This window comes from Neomonachus schauinslandi, chromosome 4, assembly GCF_002201575.2.
Source record: "Neomonachus schauinslandi chromosome 4, ASM220157v2, whole genome shotgun sequence".
Lineage (NCBI taxonomy): Eukaryota > Metazoa > Chordata > Mammalia > Carnivora > Phocidae > Neomonachus > Neomonachus schauinslandi.
This window is the reverse complement of record NC_058406.1, coordinates 149042702-149065504: the sequence shown is the minus strand read 5'-3', so window position 1 is coordinate 149065504 and position 22803 is coordinate 149042702. Positions and strand designations below refer to the sequence as shown.

The following is a 22803-nucleotide window of genomic DNA, read 5'->3' as shown; positions in this document are numbered from 1 at the left end:
AAAGAAAGAAAGAAAGAAAGAAAGAAAGAAAGAAAGAAAGAAAGAAAAAGAAAGAAAGAAGTTTCTAAACATAAAAGAAAGAAAGAAAGAAATATTGGGAAAGTATGCTAACTCCGTCTTCCAACCAGGTTACTATCCTGTTGTGTGGCTTCTTGGGTGGCTATCCCTGAGGCAATAGACTGACCTGGTGATGGTGTGTTCCGTTAGCAAAATACCTAAGGGGAAGCAACTGTCACCTCTTGAGGGCTAAGCTTACAAACAGTCCTATTAAAGCCCACCAAGACACAACTAAATGTTAGCTACAAGACACCCTCAATGTGAGAATTCCATTATGTGCTATAGAGCCCTTCCACCAAAAGGTAAGACTGTGAGATTGGTGGCAAAGGTTTCAGAAGGAAGTTTCCTAAACTTCTTCCCCATAAGGGTTTAAAACAGGAGTCAGAAATGTAACCAGCATGCCAAATCTGACCTGCTGCTTACTGGTGGTGTTTTTTAAGTATCAGGTTTGATTGAAATACAGCCACGCTCACTTGTCTAGTACTGTCCATGACAGCTTTTGCACTACAAGATCATAGTTAAGTAGAGAGGCCATATGGCTTGAAAACCTAAAATATTTACTATTTGGGCCTTTAAGGAAAAGCTTGCCAACCTTGGTTTAGAAGACGAAGGGAAGAAGACAGTCCCGGGCAAGTTAAAATAGTGCTGGTGACTCAAAAGTGGTTTGCTGACTCTGTAACTTAGTAAGTTCCAAGCACATGTGATGGGACAATTTAGTTCCAAAGGCTCTGACCCATGTAGGTCACTTGTGAGCCTAAGGCATGACACTTCAGTTCAAATTTGTGTGTCCTGGTGTGCCAAGCTGATTTCCTTAGAAAGCTCATGCACCAAATATGCTGCGGGTCCTTCTGGGTCAGATCACGACTCGGTTGGCAATAGGAAGGCACTGAGGCAGAAACTATTTGCGCCTAGTTGGCAACCTCTAGTAAGCTGGTAAAAGAGGCTGGATGCAAACTGAAGTCCTTCTTCATGCTTTCAGGAATGCAGAATAAGTGAGATAAGATGCCAGCCACGATAAGTCACAATAGACTTCAGTGTTTGGGCACAATGTTCCCAGAACCAACATTAAAAGTGTAGTTGCGTTATTTGGGTTTCGGATGGTAGCAGAGCAGTCAGGATAAGGATACCGTTACTTACACGTACAGAGCTCCAACCAATGCTCAAACCAAACCTCACTGTGATCTGAAACCATAAGGCATTACGGGATAAATACTGCCCCGTGACTGTAGGCAAAGTCCTGCCATCCAACGATTATGGAAAGATACCATTCCAGTTGTCACAGCCAGTCTTTTTACTTTAGACTATTCCTTTTGTCCCATATGGAAAACAATAACAAAAACCAGCCAAGAAGGATCCTTTCTAAAGAGATAAAGGAAAGAGGGGAGTCAAAGCCTACTCACGTTCATTCACAAGGTGACATAATGCAATTCCCTAATATCAAAGGGAATATTTTGATACTTCTGCCCAGGCTGACATGTGTCTCTACATAAATACCATACATACAGAGGACTCTGAAGCCCCACAGTCATAAGGGAATTCTACCTAGGAGAATGCAAACAAATACAAAAGACAGCCCTTTCCCTTTACTAAAAAAAAAAAAAAAGAAAGAAAAAGAAAAAAAGAAAACTAATTCATAAATTCTAATAAGACCCCAAAGAGCTCCCAGGTGTGCTGTAGAAATTGTGTGAATGTTGGAACTACAAGGGGCTCCAGACCAACAATGCACTGGGATAAACGAAATTTAAACCAATTTTGGGATGTGCTTGACCAACTAATGCAAATATCTAGGCGCTGAAAGAAAAACACAGGATGCATAAAAACCCAGCAGTAACGATTGAGACAATAACCTCTGATTAGCACGTCTATACTGCACGGGACATTAACGATGGAAGAAAGGCCACACTGGAGACACGGTCCAGACACAATTATGCTGAATGGGTATATCAGGTCTATTATTTTTATAACCAGAGCTGCAGATGAGCACAAAACTGTTCCCACTCTGGCAGCAGCACCCTAGCTATCCCTTTACAGAGAGGCAATAGGGCCGGTGCAATAAGAATGTCTAAGTAAACCCATTTGCACAGATAACATGAAGAAGTCCCATAAGCATTTCTACCATATCCCTTTATTTTAGAATGAAACATGAACCTAATGAGGGTTGGGAGCCTGGCAAGAACTCCACTACTAAAAGAAGCTAGGATTTTTGTATTTTTACATAAGAGGACATTTTGTTCCTCAGCATGACAACACAAGAAATTCCGACAAAACGTTACACACATTCATTTCAACTTTTTCTGCTTTAGAGTTGGCGAGAGTTAGGGTAAACGGATGCATTTAGAATGATCATATATCTCATCCCTCATTTAATAAAGCCTATTTAAAATATTGCCCTAATTAATGATTACCAGAACACAGCAGTGTTCATAATGCCTGTAATTCAATTGCCAGTAGTTTGTGCAATAAATCAGGAAAAGGTTAAAATATTTTTATGCCAGAACAGAACATATCAATCTATTTTATTTGATTACTTTGTGTAATGAGGCTTTTTCAAAGCTAGATTACCTTACTCATTATAATTATGACAGATATTTTTGCTTAAAATGAGAAAGATTAAAAAATGTCAGCAAAATAGTTGAAACTCTTCTAGGATGTTTTTTCCTCTTTTGTACATTTTGGGACATGAGAAATGACATTATGCTCTCCTTCCAAGAGTAGAGAAGAAAGTAACATGGTTCCCATGAAAAGCAGATTAGGCAAATGGCATCTGGACAACACTCATTTTATTCACTGATTTGAAAATTAAATAAAATCATCTATAATATTTTCTAATTCCAAAGTTAAATTCCACTCTTACAAGTGAACTCTTAAAAATTACTAGAGCAGGGCGCCTGGGTGGCTCAGTTAGTTAAGCGACTGCCTTCGGCTCAGGTCATGATCCTGGAGTCCCGGGATCGAGTCCCGCATCGGGCTCCCTGCTCGGCAGGGAGTCTGCTTCTCCCTTTGACCTTCCCCCCTCTCATGTGCTCTCTCTCTCTCTCACTCTCTCAAATAAATGAATAAATAAAATCTTTAAAAAAAAATTACTAGAGCACAATAATATCCTTCTATAGGTGGTGACATTTCCTTCTTAGTGAATGCAAGCTGAATTCAACCAATAAAGAAGTTCATATTTTTAACAAATAATAATTCCATCAATAAAGAATAACACAAAGGCATCCTGTGCCATCTTTCTCCCCCCTTTTGTAGAATAACCTATGCTCTGGGCATTAGAGAAATTTCCCTCCCTCAACTTTTTAGGGATCATTCTTGCCTCATGCCCCCCCCCTTTTGCCTCCACTGAGTCCCAAAAGCCCCCTGCCTCCATGTGAAATCTGTGCTCCTGGGAGTCAGTTTTAGCTATGAACAGGATGGCATTTCTATGGCCTGCTCTTCCAAGGGGTTTCTCTGAAATGAAATAAAGTCACTCCAACCATTAACAGCCCCACAAACCTCATGCAGGATAAAAAGGCCTTGGGTCTCCTTTAAATCATAAGGCAGAACACAGAATGCAGGTGACAATCTTAAAGGCAAGAAAGCAGGCAAGAGTGAGAGCATGCTGACCATTAGAGGTGGAGGCAGGACTTTCCTTGGGACTCTTCAGAACTGTACCTTGAAAAACATAAAAATATTACTCCCACAAGCATGGCCAGAAAAAAAGTCTAACAATATAATGTATTGGGGGGGATGGGGAACAACGAGGACTCTCATAGATTGCTGGCGGAGCTGTAGAATAGTACAGCCTCCCACCTCTTCGGCTGTATCTAGTTAGACACACAACTATCATGTGACACAGCAATTCTACTTCTAGAAAAGAAACGAAAGGCATATGTCCACCAAAAAATTTGCACAAAAGTGTTCACAGGAGCCTTATTTATAATACCCAAAACTAGAAACAACCCAAATGGCCATCAACAGGAGAACGGATAAAGATGCTGTGGACTATTGATACCATAGAAAACTCTCTGTGATAGAAAGGGACGAACTACTATGAATGTACCAACATGGATGGATCGCAATACCATACTGTTTAGTGCAAGAAGCCAGACTCAAGAGTACATGCTGTATGATTTCATTTATATGAAATTCAAGAACAGGCACAACCAATCTGTGGTGATAAAAGTCAGCATTAATAGTTACCTTTGGTGGAGTCAGAGGTTGATCTGAAAGGGAAGTTTCTTAGGGTAACTGGAATGTTCTATATCTTGATCTGTGTGATGATTACACAGGGGTACACATTTGCCAAATATATTGAGCTATATACTTAAGATCTGTGCATTTTATTACCGAATGCTTATTATACCTCAATAAAACACTGTTAGCATGAAAAACGTGTTGCTTCCAAAAATCAATTACATAAAGCACAAGCAATATACACATAAATAATTCTCAAGTCCCTGTGTCAATGTGAACAAAGAAAGTGCAAAGAACTTTAGATCTGGAAGAGAACATTTTACAACTTATCAAAATATGTGAAGTAGCATTTTTTTTTAAAGAGAAAAATATGTATACATCCTTTATAGGACTTTCTGCTATATGACTTTCTGTTATGCCTATAACAATATAGGCATGCTGGACGAACCCTCAGGATTATTTCTATTCTAGATGACTCCAAAATATAATAAAAAATTCATTTTCTGGTTGAATTATTTTACCTAGTTACTGACTCCAAAATGCTTATAGACCTTTTTGAGCCAAAGTTTGTTTTCTTGAAGAGTGTTTCAGACTTATATGAGTTTCAAAATGTATACACAAACCACAAATAGCCTGACATACTTCACAACAATTTAGTAAGGCTAGCAATTATTATAATAATTTGGCTAATATTTCATTAACCATAATTATGAAGTAAAGATAACTATTAATCTGAATAAAATTTTGAAAATTAGCTTGGCAATAAGTTTCCTCCTATAATTTTACATCACTTTATTTTATATTTTTCTATGACTATATTAATAAAAGTAAATTGTAAATGAAGATGTATTTACTAAGAAAAGGATAGTTAATTTTAATTTTATTCCCACAAAAGTTTAGCAACATGTGTCCATTAAAATAGCCTTTATAGAACTTCCACTGTTGAAAAGATCATGTGGAGAGGAAGAAGGAATACATTCAGAGTAACAAAAAGAAGGAATAGTAATTTTCTGCATCCTGTTTTTATCCAAATGATGCTATATAAGTATAGCCAACTTTACTATTAAAGAAATACCTAAAAAAAAAAAAAAAGAAATACCTAATAAGAATGCATATAACAAAGGAGAGTATATGTACATTTATGGTATTATGATAGTATCTTCCTGGAGAATATTTAATTGGCTCCAAGCAAAATTAATAAAATTATCACTTAAGTCATAAAAAGCCATAAAGAAATTGTTATATGGAAATAACAGCATGAAAATATTTTATGCTTTTTGTCATATAGATTAAGGGTCATCAGACTTTTTTGTAAAGGGTCAGATGTTTAATATTTTAGGTTTTGCAGGCACATAGTCTCTGTTGCACAGTCAGCTAATGATGTAAAAAACAGTCTTAGCCTGAGGTCTGTACATAAACAGGTGGCAGGCTGGATTTGGCCTGAGGGCCACAGATTATTGGTCCCTTACTGATATAGATCACTAATAACCATAACTGTACCATAAAAATGCTAGGAATATTATTTTGAAAGTTCAAATCCCTTATTTTTACAATCACCAAAATAGGTTCTCCCCAAATAAAAGTTCCGCTCCTCTTTGATAGCATCTACACCAGAGCCAAAGGCATACCTCAGGTCTCAGTCATCATCAATAAAAAGGAGAGTAGCCTTCCCTTTTCTCTCTCCCTGATTACTCACTCAAACCCACGTATTCCTCAAGGATTAGGTCCTGAGCCTTCCTCATGACCAACATGTCCTAGCCATTTCTCCCTCTTCTTAACTCCTTTGCATCTGCTATGCTAAGCCTTTACAGTACTCTGCACCCTGTCAGTGATAGAGTCCTTTGTAAAAGTAAGATACTTTTAGTAAATAATTTAGCACCCCATTATATATTGTTTGTTATACTAAATTTCTTATGTGTCAGTTTAAAGTTAGTATTTAAGCAGAATGTAAGATCCTTATGGCCAAAGACTGTGACTTCTTTTATTTTATCTTCCCTTTCTTCCATTTTTCCCTCTTGCACCCTTTCTTTCCTCCCTTCCTCCCTTCTTTCCTGTAGATTAGAAACTATTTTACATCCTTAGAAATGTCTAGATAAGGTGTTGTATTTATTTCAAGGATAGAAATAGGGGTTGGAGAGTTAGAGAATGTTCTATGGGAAAGAGGGCATTTCAATTCATCCTGTAGAACATGCAGGAGATGGAAAGAGGAGAATTCAAGGCAGAGGAATGGTATGATTAATGATATGAAGAAAGGCCAGTGTGGGATATATAAGGAACTGCTCATTTTTGTCAGACTAGGGGATGATGGAGGAGGATGGTGGGAAACCAGGGCATGGAGAACCACAAGGACCAAGAAGCTAAGCAGCTTGGGCTAGATTCTTTTAGCACTGGGGAACAACTGAAGGTTTGGAGGCAGAGGGTTTATTTGAATTGAGCTGGGCTTCTGGAAGACTGACTTGATATGGTAGGTATAATGGAAAGCCTGAACTACAGAAAAGACAGGGGACATAGAAATGAAGGGTTCACCAAAAGTGACAGAATATAGAATCAATGGAGCTTTACCATTTATTAGATGTGGGTCACAAGGAAGAGGAAGGAAGGAAAAGTCCCAGTGACATTGTGATAGCTGGTGGGAGGGAGGATGAGGCTGTCATTAATAGAAACAATAGAGAAGGAAGGGCAAGTGTGACAGAGATGACGACTGTACTTCTTTCAGGCTGGAGTGTCTGTTGTAGAGTAAATTTTTAATACTAGTTTACTGATCTATAGTTGTACTGCTGAAGATAATATTGCCTTTTTTCCCTCACAGATAATAATACTAGATCTTAGAATGGCATGCTTAATTGTACATTTTAATTGTAAATAATATTACAACTTTGTTCTCAATAGAGCAAAGCATAATTATTATATGAGATTCTCTCTCCATCACGAGGGTTGGGAGGGGAAGATAAACTTTAATAAGTTGAGTTGAGGAAACTCTGTGTCTGAGAGGCCAGAGGACCTCATATTTACTTAGTGGCAGAACAAAGGTCAGAACCAGTTCTCCTGATAGCCAGTGGTGTATTTAGTTTCTAATTTGAAGGGAGAAGGCAAAACACAAGGCTTGGAAAGTTCAGATGTGGTACCATTCTATGCTTGTACTTCAAGTGTTTTGGCAGGTATACTTGCGGGAGGAGAAGGATATATTCCCTTGTCTGCCATTTGTGGTTTATAAGATATGGCATTGCCTTTAAAATGAATAGAAACTTCTGTCAAGCAAATGTTTCCTGATGCCCCTGTTCTTCTATTTAATTGTTTTCTTTCATTATTTTTACTTCACAAGAATTAAAACGATACAGTTATATAACTTACTATATCCACCTAGTCCTAGTTTTCTTTTAGAGGTAACCATGGTTAGTGGATGATAAAGATCCTTTCAGACTTCAGTTAAGCAAACATAAACTCTCTCTTTGCCTTTCCACATCCATTTCCAGAACTGTCTCATAAAACCTTTCCACTCTCCCTCTGGCTGCCAGCTGGATATTGATGCTTAAGGCACCATTGGGAGCCATGTTGCTGAAGAGTCTATCAGCCTGGACCCCTGAATGACTATGTGGAGCAAGCCCTCCTGGAGACTGGATGGTAAATGAGCAAGAAATAACTCTCTATTATGCTGAACCACTGGAACTGTAGGGCTTATTCATTTCAGCAGCTATCACAACCTTAGTTAGATTAGAGGATCAATTTGTTGTGGCTGGAGTGAACTGGACATTGTTTGTTATTTTTTGGCATTAAAAAGTGCTATAGAGAAGTTTAAAGACAATCTTATTTGTCCTCCCTGGCTTGGTCCTTGCTTATTATATTTACTTAAAGGTAAACTCAGCCACCCCAGAAATGATGATGCTCTTGACAATGCCTCATTCAGTATGTTAAACATGAGAATACAGAATAAGTCTTTTGAAATTGGCTGTCTCGTATAAAACATGCAGAATGTTTTTTTAAAGGTGAGATAAAGAACTATCTAAAAGTAAAAAGCCTATACTTCCTTTTCTGGAATCTCTTTCCATTCCTGAAAATGCAAAGCAGACCAGCTACCAATGTATAGATTCTTATATAGAGGCAACATGGATATTGTCAAGATAAACCAGTTCTGTTAATGTGATTGCACATCCTCTGGAAAAAAAATGTATATATATATGTCTCTGCCAACCTCCTAAAAGCTTAGAATCAAGTCATTTCTGATTTCACGTATTTCATGTATTTTGGTAGGCCACAGTGAAACTCAAAACCTCACAGAGGAATAAACCTTTTTTCAGATCTAAGGAATTGCAGGGGTTGAGGAAAGTTCAAGCCAGATCCACTGCAGTTTAAAACCAGTTTCTTTTTCCCTTGGAGTAGAGTATATTATCGAGAATAAGTGTGCTTCAAAACAGTTCTCAGGTATTCTGTTTTTTATAGAGTCCAAGATGTATAGAATCTAAAAGTTCCTCCTTAAAAATAATTCAGTTACTCTTGCTGCCTCAAGATCAAGTGCGAACTTCTAAACATGATGTATATATTCTTCTTGTTCAGGCTCTTGTTGACCTCCTACGCTCTGCAGCTTGTGTTCAGTGCACCAGCCACTCTGAACCCCTTCAGTCTCCTCAGGGTGCTGTGCTCACTTTACCTCCAGCCTTTGCAGGTACATTTCCCGCTACCCAATTCCCCGACAACTCCTTTTCTTTAGCTTACTTCTATTCAGTCCTCAAGTCTCTGCTTCGGCGTCATTTCTTCCATGTATCCTATCCTGACTGTTCTCCCAGGCCAGGTTAGGCGAGCTTCCTGTCTCTGCCATCAATACTTTATCAGAACACTTCACACATGATAGTATAATTGAAGTTCAGTGGTTGGTGTCCTTTAGATTGGAGTCTTGGTAAGGTTAGGGTGAATCGTTAAATGACACTAAACCTAGAGCCTAATATGAAGCATAGTAGGTGGTCAGAAATATTAAATGAAGGTTGCTGAATCTAGAATAGATCTCCTCTGATGTTCTAGTCCACCACAACATATAGGAGCTGATGCTACTGACCCACCAACCACAGGACACTTACCTGGAATAGTCTTATTCCCCAGGATCACTTGAGGCCAAAAGAACTGAAGAGGTAGAAGAGTTGAGCATAAAGTATGGTTTTCCTTTGTACAGTACATAACTATGCTCGGTGGTCAAATTCATGCCCCTGAGCTCATTACTCTTAAGCTCTAACTAACTGAAATAGGGTAATAGAGACCGACTCTGTAAATGATCCAAAAGGATACAAACACAATTGAAAAAAAAAACAAACCTCTCTGATTTTGATAATGGAAGCCTGCAGATCTGTTCCTTCTAATCTGAAATGCAGGACAAACAATCCCGCAGCAGCAGGCCAGACCCTGCTCCTCCGCCCAACCATCACTGTTCAGCAGCATACGCCTTGATTTGGGAATTTCTCTTTGAACTAACATTTGATTTGCTCCAGAGTATCTCTGAGCTTGTACACTTTGCCCTCTCTCAAAGGTGGTTGTCGACATTAGTCTCCCTGTCCCCAGTCTTAAACGTGGTCTTGTATTTCTAATCATGATCTGCTATCACCTTCTTGCCTCAAGCTTCACTTTTGTCTTACTAAAGTCAGTCTCAACCCAAGCCGTCCTCCACATGGCCAGGTCTGAGCTGCTGCCATTCCTACCGCCATTATCAGGGCTCCTGCTGACGCAAGGCCCCAGGACTTGGTTCTCAATTACCATAGTGCTTCCAGGACGACTTAGGGCATTAAAGTATGGGAGAGGGCTCCGGGGCCAGAGGGAATGCTTACCTATTACTATTTCTCTGGCATGTAAGAGTGTAGCAGAACCAGAGAGACTTTAAGCAAATGGCATGGCAGCTGGGATTTTTCTCAGGTCACACACTGATGTAGAAATAGAGACGCCCTCAGCTCCACCCCCTAGTTCACCAGTGCATTGTCTGCTATGGGACCCGATGAAGAAGGCTTCTGCAAGGGGTGTTGGCTGGGGTCAGCCTACCAAAAAGTATTGTTGAAAGTCTTCAGGACAAAAGAAGGAAGCAAGGATGCTTTGGGGTTATTCACCTTAATTACACATGCAAATGCCCAGAGACCCATGGCTACTTTCTTACCTTGTGTAACTGGTAATACTGGAAGCCACCGATTCCACCTTGTTCCTCTGCAGTCCAGAGCACCAAACGCAGAGTCCTCTTTGGTCGCAGCCCTAGGAAAAAATAATAAAATAAGTGATCCTTCAGTTGATTTTAAATTTTTTAGGAAATGGCGAGGCCCCTCATCTGCATTCTGGAGGCAGGAGGACATCAGAGGCACGCATATTCACCTCTTGCTGATGAGGCTGCTGCCTGATTCAGAGTGTGGCTGACACAGCAAAGAAGCGCCCTCAGGGCTGATCTCCAGGGCAGGTTAATGGAGAAAGGGGTTTTGCAAATGCTGCCTACAGGCCAGGAAGTGAGAGCCTCTAATCATATCCTGAACTGACAACCTGCCCAGCAGAACCCAGTGGATGGCCAAGGTCAGTGGAATGTTAGATTGCATATAGAAGATGCAGTTGGCAGGACTCTAGTCAGATCAGGGAATCTTCCAATGATAACTGAAACCCAATCATTTGGCTCTACTTCCAGATAAGGTGTGTAGGGGATTGCTACTTAGTCTCAGTCCACAAGGATAGCTAGCTGCCCATGCTATCCTCGGTGACGTCATGGCTGCCAAGCAGAGGCGATGTTTATGGCTACCCATGGTCATTTCTTCTACTATTTGGAAATACAAGGTTATTCACTTAAGGTCAATGAAAACAAATGCAATGCAGATGACATTTTACTTACCTTATTACTTCACAAACAGCTTGGTGACGATTTTGTTGACTTGGGAAATACAAATTTGTATCTTGGAAGTTATTAAAGTTGTTGGCAGATCTGGCACATCTAGAACCACTTTTGAGTGACTATGTCTGAGCCCAGGTTTAGGATGTAGGCTGACCTGAGTTCTCATTAAAGCCTGGGTGAGAAATTTTGGTATCAAATTGCTCAGAAAATGCCCTTGATGCTTTCTCCTAAGTCCATCTAGAACCCAGCTTCTCACCTGTGCTAGCACCGTGGTACAAACCCCACTGTCTTTTGCCCGGTTTGCTGTCACCCCCTAACTGCTCCCTCTGCAGCAGTCTCTCACCCCTGCAGCCAGAGGAACTTTGTAAGAGTGAAACTGGGTCGTGTCAGTTCTCTGTTCAAAACCTCCCATAGCCAGAATGTAAGCTCCCAGAAGGCAGGGGTTTATCTTTCTTGGTTCCCTATGATGCCCCTAGTGCCCAGCCTGTTTGGCCACATTAGGTGTCCATTAAATAGGTACTGAATGAATAAATGAACCCAAAGCTTGGTATGTCACTTAGAATAAAGTTCAAAGCCCTCCATCACTTTCCCAGCTTCATCTCCTAAAACTCCAGCTAGTTCACTCCTAGGCAAGCTGTTACAGATGAAAAAGGCAGACAGGGGCACCTGGGTGGCTCAGATGTTAAGCGTCTGCCTTTGGCTCAGGTCATGATCCCAGAGTCCTGGGATCGAGCCCCACATTGAGCTTCCTGCTCAGCGGGGAGCCTTCTTCTCCCTCTCCCTCTGCCTCATCCCCCCGCTTGTGCTCTTGCTCTCTCTCTCAAATAAATAAATAAATAAAGGCAGACAGCTGGCAAGCCCTGCAATCATTAGGCACTAGCTGTGTAACCACTGGGAAACTGATCTATCTGAAATTCAGCCTCCTTATCTGAAAAGAAGAGAGAATATTATATATGTATTCCATAACTATTTCATGGGATCGTTGTGAGGATTAATGAGATGTGATAATGTACAGAAGACAATTCTGTGCTTGGCATGTGACAGACATTTAATAAATAAACTATGAAACTATATAATGGATATCTAGGCCCAGAGCACACAGTTGTACCCCTAGAGAGAAGGGGTATCTAAACACTCAGACAGAAAGTTCTTTCATAAGCATTTTGGTGCCTGCTGACAAAGAATCCTGAAGTGCCCACTGCTTGCTCCAGAGTCAAACTAGCTGCTCACATTCAAAGCACAAACTTGTTGTGGGAAGAAGTCTACTCAGTATATCCAAAAATCACAATATGTGCTCCCTCTCTCAGAGAAATGTGCTGAATGCAGATTTAAATCAAATGACATTTTGCTTGCAACATAGAAACAATAAGAAAGGATAAAGTGCAAATGAAAATTCTGAACTTTTTTAATCCATAAAAAGGAAAAAAATACACTTCCGTTTTACATTATCTCTGAACTTACCAGCAAAACAGTACCAAATTATTAAAATGATGGAATTCTCTCAATAAGGATAAAGGCATAGTTCGCACAGGTTAGAAAAAAATAATCTTTTTTTTTTTTAAAGATTTTATTTATTTTTTGACAGAGAGAGACACAGCGAGAGAGGGAACACAAGCAGGGGGAGTGGGAGAGGGAGAAGCAGGCTTCCTGCTGAGCAGGGAGCCCGATGCGGGGCTTGATCCCAGGATCCTGGGATCATGACCTGAGGCGAAGGCAGATCCTTAACGACTGAGCCACCGAGGCGTCCCCCCCCCAAAATATTCATTTTTTAAAAGCAAACGCCCTGAATATCCCTATAGATTTGGTGCTCCACCTGCAAATCATTACTGTCCAGGATGAGTCTCCTTCATATTTCAGATCAGCCAGATGGTCAATGATGTTATATTAAGATAATAAAGAAGTAATCAGTTTGAAATGAGGAATGCTAAGGCCTCCGAACAACAACAGCATAGCTGTTGGTGCACAGCTGTCTCTAAAAAGACAAATGGAGCCTCTTTCAAGGCCTTGAGAAAGAAGCTCAGTCCCTGTCGGCACGGAACACGAGTGCCTCCCCCACGTTCAAGGTGAAGGGCCAGAAAGAAGAGGTTAGGAAAGCAGTGGTTAAGCAAATGCTTGCCTGATCTCCGAAGTCTCTACTCTGATATTCTGGTTGTCTCTAAACCTAAGACAAATGCATGGGACTTTATTCAAAGACTAGACCCTCGTCCTAGTGAGGAGTTCGGGGGCCCCAAGCCACCCGAGTCTGTAGATGGGCAGTGTGGGGCACAGAAAGATGCCGGCCATGAATTTGAGGAAGTGTTGTTTGCTTCTCTGCTCTGCTACTTTTGGTTCTGTGATGTCAGGCTAGTTACCTAGTCTCTCGGGACCTCAATTTCTTCATCTCTACAATAAAGAAAATGGTCATTGGCTCATGGGATTGTGGATTTTTTTTGAAGACTTTATTTTACTATTTATTTGAGAGAGAGAGGGCGAGTGGGGGGGGCGCAGAAGGAGAGGGAGAAGCAGACTGCCCGTTGAGCAGGGAGCAGGACGCGGGGCTTGATCCCAGGACCCCGGGATCATGACCTGAACAGAAGGCAGACGCTTAACCCACTGAGCCACCAGGCGCCCCACCTTATGGGATTGTCAAGAAAATTAAATGAGACGAGGCAAATATATATTAAGCACCGTAGGCACATAGTAGGTTTTCAAGAATTGTTAGTTAGCTTCTTTCTATATCATCCCACACAACTTCTCAGTCTGTGCCAGTAATCACCAGGGAGATCTTGTGGGAAAGCCAGGAGAGAGGCATAGTCCTCATTCCTTATCCTTAGGAACCGGAGAATATCTTTGTTTATTCAGAATGTATACTCGGCCAAGGGAAAAGTACAAATTTCATCTAACTTTGTAGAAAAACGCATACCACCTCTTTCAGTAAGGAATGCTTCCTCATCCCAACATAGAGCATATCCAAATCCAAGTAAACTGGAACAGGTTCCTCACTTTTTAAAAAGTTGAAGGCCAATCAGAATTGTTAGTTTCTGAATAAAGTCAAAGAGCTGGATAAGTCTGAAAGCTGAACCAAGCTGATGTAAGAATATCTATATTTTTCATCTTTAAAGGATACAATTTATTGTGGATCTCAAATCCAAACTAGATTTAAAAGCTAAGAAAGAATTCTAAGTATATTAAATAGCAACAACAATAATAAAGCAAAATCACCAAGAGCAACACAACACAGTGATAAGAGGCCAAACACAGGGATTTCATTTTGTAGGAGAACTGGGGTAAACGAAGAGCTCAGTAGTGATCCTGACTCACAACCCTGGCTCTGGCTTGAGCTACCCAGCACTGGTCCCCAGCAAGCACGAGAAAGAAAGTCTCAGAAATGGAGGTAAGTGGCAGGACTCTGGGCTCAGCTGTCCAGGAGTCAGGTCTCATTGGGGTTTTGTCAGAAGACAGGCAATTAGTTCCCCTATGGATGTATATTAAATTTGCAGAGATCTCTCGACCTCCTGGAATTTCTATTAAGAACTCCAGATAGTGCAGCACACATTTTACAGCATATGGTTTTCCTCTTTAAAAAACATAAACTGCTAATAATGTGTCAGAATTTTGTCTTGTTTATGAAATATGATACACATGCATTTCACTTCCATTTTACTGAGGAAAGTAATAATGCTAATGGGAAAACAGTGCCTAGGAGAAAAGGTCAAAACAATCTGGTTGGGCTTTATTTTTCATTATTATCAAACTTAAAGATGAGAAGGCTGAGAGGTGACTTTCATTAAACTGATAAACTGAAAAGGTCAGTTGATTGTCCCACACTTGCACCGAGGGGGCAAAGCAAAATAAACTCACATTAATCCAGCCTTGGAGATAGCTTTCCCAAATCATGAATGCTAGCGAATGCTATTTGTTAACAATGTGTATTGACCCAAATGCTCATTTACTGTTCAGTTTCAATCCCTCCAGAATTATGTGTGAGTACTGTTCTCCCTTCTGTGACCTAACTTTGCAGAGAAAATACAACTTTCTCTTGCAGCAAATACTGTATACTCGTTTTCCATATAAATGCACTAGTTCATAAATACATTTGTTGCCCAGCTCTCATTTATCAATAGTGCAGAAGAGTGCCTATACATAGAGATTTCTATTCCTGCAATAAACCTGATTAATGTAATATTTGAGGTATAGATAAAATAATGAAATATTAGCATCTAAATTGAATGAGAATGGGCAGTAAGTAAGTGTAGTGGTTGAACACATGGATTTGGGGGTCAAGACCTATTTCTAACTTGGATAAGTTACATAATTTGTCATATGGTATATAAGGACATTATCGTTTTTTTAAAATAGGAGGCATAAAAAATAAAAATAAATAAAATAGGAGGCATGGTTGGACACAGATTATTTTAGTGAAATAAATTGTAATTACTTCTTTTTATAATAAGGCAGGAACAGAAAGTCACTTTGAGGATCTTTTGTTCTTGGAAGTATTGCTTGGTATCTTAGTTATGTAAATACAAAGCAATTAGGCACTTTTGGGGGACACTGGGACAGGACAATAAATTGGGTTTTTAAAAAAAATTTATTTAAATTCAATTTAATTAGCATATACTGTATTACTAGTTTCAGAGGTAGAATTTAGTGATTCTTCAGTTGCATACAACACCCAGTGCTCATTATTTCAAGTGCCCTCCTTAATGCCCAGCACCCAATTACCCCATCCCCCCCATTTACAAATGCACCAAAAACTATAAGATATCTAGGAATAAACCTAACCAAAGAGGTAAAGGTTCTATACTCTGAAAACTACAGAACACTTATGAAAGAAATTGAGGAAGACACAAAGAAATGGAAAAATGTTCTATGCTCATGAATTGGAAGAATAAATATTGTTAAAATATCTATGCTACCTAGAGCAATCTACACCTTCAATGCAATCCCTATCAAAATACCATCAGCATTTTTCACAGAGCTGGAACAAACAATCCTAAAATTTGTGGGGAGCCAAAAAAGACCCCAAATAGCCAAAGGAATGTTGACAAAGAAAACCAAAGCTAGAGGCATCACAATTCTGGACTTCAAGCTCTATTACAAGGCTGTAATCATCAAGACAGTATGGTACTGGCACAAAAACAGACACACAGATCAATGGAACAGAATAGGGAACCCAGAAATGGACCCTCAAGTCTATAGTCAACTTATCTTCAACAAGGCAGGAAAGAGTATCCAATGGAAAAAAAGACGGTCTCTTCAACAAATGGTGTTGAGAAAATTGGACAGCCACATGTAGAAGAACTAAACTGGACCATTTTCTTACATCACACACAAAGATAAACTCAAAAATGGATGAAAGACCTAAATGTGAGGCAGGAATCCATCAAAATCCTAGAGGAGAACACAGGCAGCAACCTCTTCGACCTCAGCTGGAGCAACTTCTTGCTAGACACGTCTCCAAAGGCAAGGGAAACAAAAGCAAAAGTGAAGTGTTGGGACTTCATCAAGATAAAAAGCTTTTGCACAGCAAAGGAAACAGTCAACAGAACTAAAAGGCAACCTACAGAATGGGAGAAGATAGTTGCAAATGTCTTATCAGGTAAAGGGCTAGTATCTAAAATCTATAAAGAATTTATCAAACTCAACACCCCAAAAATAAATTGGTTTTTATACTCCATCTTATAAGCTGCTACCTCTGACTCATCTGGAGGAACAACCTGGACATTGGGCAGGAGGCAAATCAGTGTGTAAAAGGAGCCTAGAGCCTTCTAGGAGAAAAGCCCCCGGGTCCTCATCCCTGCCTCCTTGGACTGGGGGCTTGGGATGAGAGATCTGTTGGGTCAGGGTGACAATGACTAAGGTCCTGAGACAGAGAAAGTCTTAGAAACAATTGGAATAAAGTGACTGTGATGAAGGGAGGAGTCTGGGCTATTACCAGGGCTCAGCACAGTCACCCAAGATTCTAGGGGAAGGGCTAATTTCAGCCTAGCATGTGGCCTACTCTGGAAGCTCCTCCAGATCCAGCTACCCTGGCACAGAGGTTATGATTTCGGGTATAAGAGCTGAGGATGGGATTGTAAATGAAGAGAGTTGTCATCTTGTCGCCCCAAATCAGCACCACTGTGACTCAGGGGTACAAATAGTGCCAGGCAGTGGCCAGAGGGAAGAGCAGTCACAGGTGGATCTAGCTACAGGTTTCTGGGGGAGGACTGACCTATTTGGCCTGAGTGCTGTCCCAGGATTCATGGGCAATCTGGAAGCAGTGGGAGGGACCTCAAGGGGAGATAATAGACTTCTTGCTAATAAGGACTATGGAGGCTTGAATGATTAACTGTAAAGGAGATTAAAGAGATGTGATCATATTTATAACCTATGTTTGTGGAACAGGTCATAACAGTTATAATTTCCATAATTCAAAGGGAAGAGTCCTACCTCATTATAATGAATAGGATTCTATTAGACAGGAAAATCACCATTAATCTTTGCTGCAGCAGGAACACCGTGACTACCATTGTGTGAGGCCATTTCTGGCCCTAACCAGTTTCCCACTCTCATCCACCACTTCTGCCTCTCATCCTAAGCTCCAGTCACATCACATTTCCTATGCATCCCTGAAAACATGCCATGCTAGCTCAGATTTTTCGTCCTTTGTATATCCTCTTCTTTTTTTTTTTTTTTTTTTAAGATTTTATTTATTTATTTGACAGAGAGAGACATAGCGAGAGCAGGAACAAGCAGGGGGAGTGGGAGAGGGAGAAGCAGGCTTCCCGCAGAGCAGGGAGCCCGATGTGGGGCTTGATCCCAGGACCCTGGGATCATGACCTGAGCCGAAGGCAGACACTTAACGACTGAGCCACCCAGGCGCCCTGTATATCCTCTTCTTCCTATCTAGAATGCCACCTCGCTTTTTCCATCTGGCAAACTCCTATTCACTCAACAAAGCCCATCTCTAATATTACTTTCTCTGAGAAAGCTGCCCTAACTCTAGGGCAAAAGTTGGCTATTCCTTTCTCAATGTGTCTCTAGAACTTCATATATACCTCTCTTTTCATTTTCAACCATACTTAAATGTTGTTCTTCCCACAGACCATTATTTCCTGAGACTTACTCATTTCTCTTTTTCCTTATCCTGGTCCAGGACCTGACATTTAACAAGTGCTGAATAAATGTTTGTTAACTGACTGACTGACTGAATGAATGAATGAATGCCTACATACATTTATGTAAGTATAAATGAAAGCTACTGCATTTTCTTTTAATCTAGACCATATTAGTGCCTCCTGATTTCAGGAAGTTGGTAAGATATGCTCTTTTTTTTGTGAAACCAAACCCCAAATAACACAGGTGAAACCACTCCAGTAGCCTAGAGAATTAGATGTGCTTCAAATTCAACATTTTCTTCAGCTGCTATTACATTTACTTTTGCAGCATGGGTCTAGTCAAAATTTAGTACAAAAGCTTTTGTTGATCAAGTCATTAAATAAATACATTATGATCAACAGAAATCTTTCCATCAGCTGTTTTAAATTATAGGTATTTGTATTTTGAACTCCAACAGTTCTCCCTAATTTTTTACTTAGATATTTTTTCTGATTATAAAAACAATATATATTCTTTTTAAAACTGAAAACTGGGTCACCTTGGTTAAGCATCTGACTTCAGCTCAGGTCATGATCTCAGGGTCCTGGGATTGAGCCCCATGTTGGGCTCTGCACTCACCAGGCAGTCTGCTTGTCCCTCTCCCTCTGCCTCTCCCCCCCACTCATGCTTTCTCTCTCTTTCTCCCTCTCAAATAAATAAAATCTTAAAAAACAAAACAAAACTGAAAACTAAGGAAAACAATAAAAAATTGGAAACAAAACAATCTCTAAGCATACTGCTATACTTCCTTAGAAATTTTGTATGCAAGTATGTGTATACATACATATAAAAGCGGTATTTTATGTATAGTTTTATACTACTTTTTTCACGCAATATTATGGCCTTTATCTACTATAATTAATAATCTTCAAGAAAATGATTCTTAATTGTTTCAGCTATTCTCTTCTTATTGGATATTTAAGGTTTATATCCTTAGGACAAGTTCTTAAAACAAGAAATACCAAGTCTAAATAGTATAAACATTTTTAAGGCTCTTGAAACATGTCACTAATGTTCTAAAGACATGTTACCAATTTATATTCCCACCAGCAGTATGTAAGAATATTCACTTAATGTGGAATTTTTTTATTATGTTATGTTAATCACCATACATTAATTACATCATTAGTTTTTGATGTAGTGTTCCATGATTCATTGTTTGCATATAACACCCAGTGCTCCATTCAATAAGTGCCCTCTTTAATACCCATCACCAGGCTAACCCATCCCCCCAACCCCCTTCCCTCTAGAACCCTCAGTTTGTTGTGGAATTTTATTCCTATCTCCTTTGTTTTGATATGCTTCAATATGTTATATCTATTTTTCAATACTACATTCTACTCATTTTCAGCCAAAATGATTACACACACACACACACACACATTCAATCTGTAGTATTTTTTAACTTGATTGAGACAAAGTTAAGCCTATTTCTGATGCCTGACTAGAGTTAAAATATGTGAATTTGTTTTTCTTATTTAAATTGTCTGATAGCAGGGCTTTTTCATCAGTATAGTTCCAAGATTATGTTAGTATCACGTAGAGATCACAAGTCTGATGTAGTTGGCATCTTTAAACATACTATTTCTTTTTCCCTATCATTATTTAGAGTGTTTTTATCTGCGAGGAGAAATTGAGAAGCCTGGCTAATGATAGATTTGAACTCTAAATCACATTTCTGTTAAGAGTTCTACCCTGCAAAAACATCCAATGGGGAAGAGTTAAACACATAGTACAATATCTAAGAAAAGGATGGTAATCAAGAACAAGAACCAAGACAAATTCTCTTACAAATTCACATTTATCAATATGGTTCTTTAAATTTTATTTGTTGTGAAGATGGTACTGTGTGAGAAGAATGAATGTGTTTATACTTGAATCAGGGATTATCAGAAAGTAATACAGCTCCAACATGCAACTGAGATGAGGAAATTTCTGGGATCCACTTTCAATAGCAAACAGCAGACATGGGGCATAAGCTATTTATAATGCAGGGGCCCTCATTAAGCTGCTTCTGGGAACTCTTTCAAGTGGTCATTTTTAGGATTGCAGTGGATGGGTTTTATCTTCATTTTCCAAGATGTTCTTTGTGTATAAAATTAGTTAAGAGGTTACCTAAACTTGTTTTTGACCAATAATTAACCTTAATTTTTATTCTTGTTTTCATTTAAGTTTAGGTTTTCAGGCCATAACACATTTGAGAGTATCAAATGTGATCAGCCCCCAAAGTGATCAGCCAACGTTCCTGCTAAAGGAAAATGTCACCAGGGAAAGAACAAGACCCTCAAAATGTCCCCTCCTTTCTATTCCCGCTGCACTGTGGCTACCACACTTTAAGCCCTTTGAATCACTGCAATCGCCAACTGTTTCCTCCCATTCTCTCTTTAAAACTGCCCCCAGATTCATCTTTCTACAATACTGCTCTGAATATGTCACTGGCTACATGAAAATCTTTAATCACTCCTTACCGTCTACAGCAGTAGTCTGCCTTCGAACTTGTTTTGAACATGCGTCTCTATCAGTAACACAATTTTGAGCATGCATCAACACATATGTGTGTGTAAATGACACATACACAATACTGTCAATACACTTAATATATTAGTAAAATGTATTTCTTTTTTTAGATAAAGAATACTTTCCTGTACCAAATGATGATCCTGTGGAGTTCCTGGCTTCAGAGGCCACGGATCTATAACATAGAGTCCATCAGCATTAATTAGTATGGCATTTGAGGCTTCACAGACTAGTTCCAATCTGCCCCTCCAGTCTTGCCTCCAACTACTCCCCTTTCCAAAGCCTCAATTCCAGGTAAATCGTTCTCTTCATTTTCTTTCCATCTCTGTACTTTTCCTCATTCCCTTTATCCTATCCCATTTGCCCTTCCTTTTTCTCCTGACTTACCTATATCCCAACCATCTTTTAAGACCCAGTTCCAAATCCTCCTGTTCCACTCTCTCCTTCCTCTGAACTTCAAAACTTTTATTTTCTGTTCCACCCATTTGGCACTTAATCACAATTAATGTAGTTTCTGCTCTGGGTTTCCACACACAGCTCCTGGTAAATCAAAGGGCTCTATACATATTTGTTGATGAATGGATTAACACACCTAATGGAAATTGTTGTAAGCTGCAACAAGACAGATATAGATCTATAAAAAGAACTTTTGGACAGAGAATATTTTTAAACATTAAATCAGCTACCAGTTACATTTGCCTAAGGGAAAGTAAAGCCTTGGAAATAAGGCTGGGCTAGGGCAGGTGGGGGACATGGAAGGAGCGCTGGAATCTTGGAATCTCTGTTAAAGCTAGAATATTATAATTATGCCTCTGCAGATACTGAACCCATCCACAGGGACATGGGACTGCATTTTCTCAAGAGAAGTGTTTGGCCTTCCAAGAGACCTGCTGGGTTTTTTTGTTTTTTTTTTTTAAGATTTTATTTATTTGACACAGAGTGACAGCGAGAGAGAAAACACAAGCAGGAGGAGTGGAAGAGGGAGAAGCAGGCTTCCTGCGTAACAGAGAGCCCGATACGGGACTCGATCCCAGGACCCTGGGATCGTGACCTGAGCCGAAGGCAGATGCTTAACTACTGAGCCACCCAGGCGCCCCGAGACCTGCTGTTTATCTCAAACATTTTCATTCCTCAGTTATGGAAAGTGTGAGACACATTTGTTTTCTCCAGATAAAAGAAAACTCGGAGCAAACTCAGGGATGTTTGCATGAAATTTCAATGCTTCAAAATTTATGAATCTCACACTACCAAGGCAATGGATTATTTGACCTTATGGAGCTTTTGCTTTTCCAGGTCACTGTGTCACATCCTATGTTAGGGTAAGGAAGAAATTTTATACAGTCTATAAAAGTATTTATAGGAGCTTGTCAAAATTGACTTCAGATGTCAGAGGACTGTCATCTTAGAAAGACTCCCCAGGTTTATCTTATGCCCTCCTAGGCCTGAGCTTATAGGGGTGTGTTCGGTGTCTGAGAACACTCTACTTCTGAAATGAAACCAAACTCACGCAGTTACGTGCTTAGTGTGGGAAGGAATGTGATGCCGCCATTCCCAGAACTTTTCTCAGGACCCCTGTCCTCAAACCTTCAGATCAAACTACTAGATTTTTTTTCCACTGTGTAGACACTAATACTTCACGAACATTATTTCCTGTGATATCTAACTTACTTATATTTAATTTCCACATTTAATACTTGTTAAAATATGTCATTGCTGTCCATCTTTCAAGATACAAGCATACATTTAAGAATTCTATAAAAGAAGAAACTAAAATTCTGTAATAGAAGTGAACATACAAATCAACAAATATTCACTTGGACTTACTGTGCAGAAATCAAAAAGATTAAATGGCATAATGAAAGCTACTCAAAATATCAGACTCATTCATTCAACAACCATCCCTGGTCCAGGAACTGAGGGATTTAGGACTGAAGAGCCCAGTCATGAACTTTGGACTCATGGAACTTACAGCCTCGAAGACAAAGAGAGTAAGAAACTCCCACATCATTCTCATCACTATTGCCATCACCATCATCACTGTTGTAGGCACTTGGAATTCATCTTAAAAAAAACCCTGATCTTTTAAAAATGAAGTTATC

At 39.6% G+C, this 22803-nt stretch overlaps 1 protein-coding gene across 1 annotated transcript in view; it reads right to left on the bottom strand.

Annotated features, from left to right (window-relative positions):
• CPQ (carboxypeptidase Q) overlaps nt 1–22803 on the bottom strand; it is a 451472-nt gene that overhangs the window by 97621 nt on the left and 331048 nt on the right. The window contains exon 6 of the mRNA XM_021688259.1: nt 10355–10446. Coding sequence (XP_021543934.1) covers nt 10355–10446 — 92 coding nt within the window. The remainder of the gene's footprint in view (nt 1–10354; nt 10447–22803) is intronic.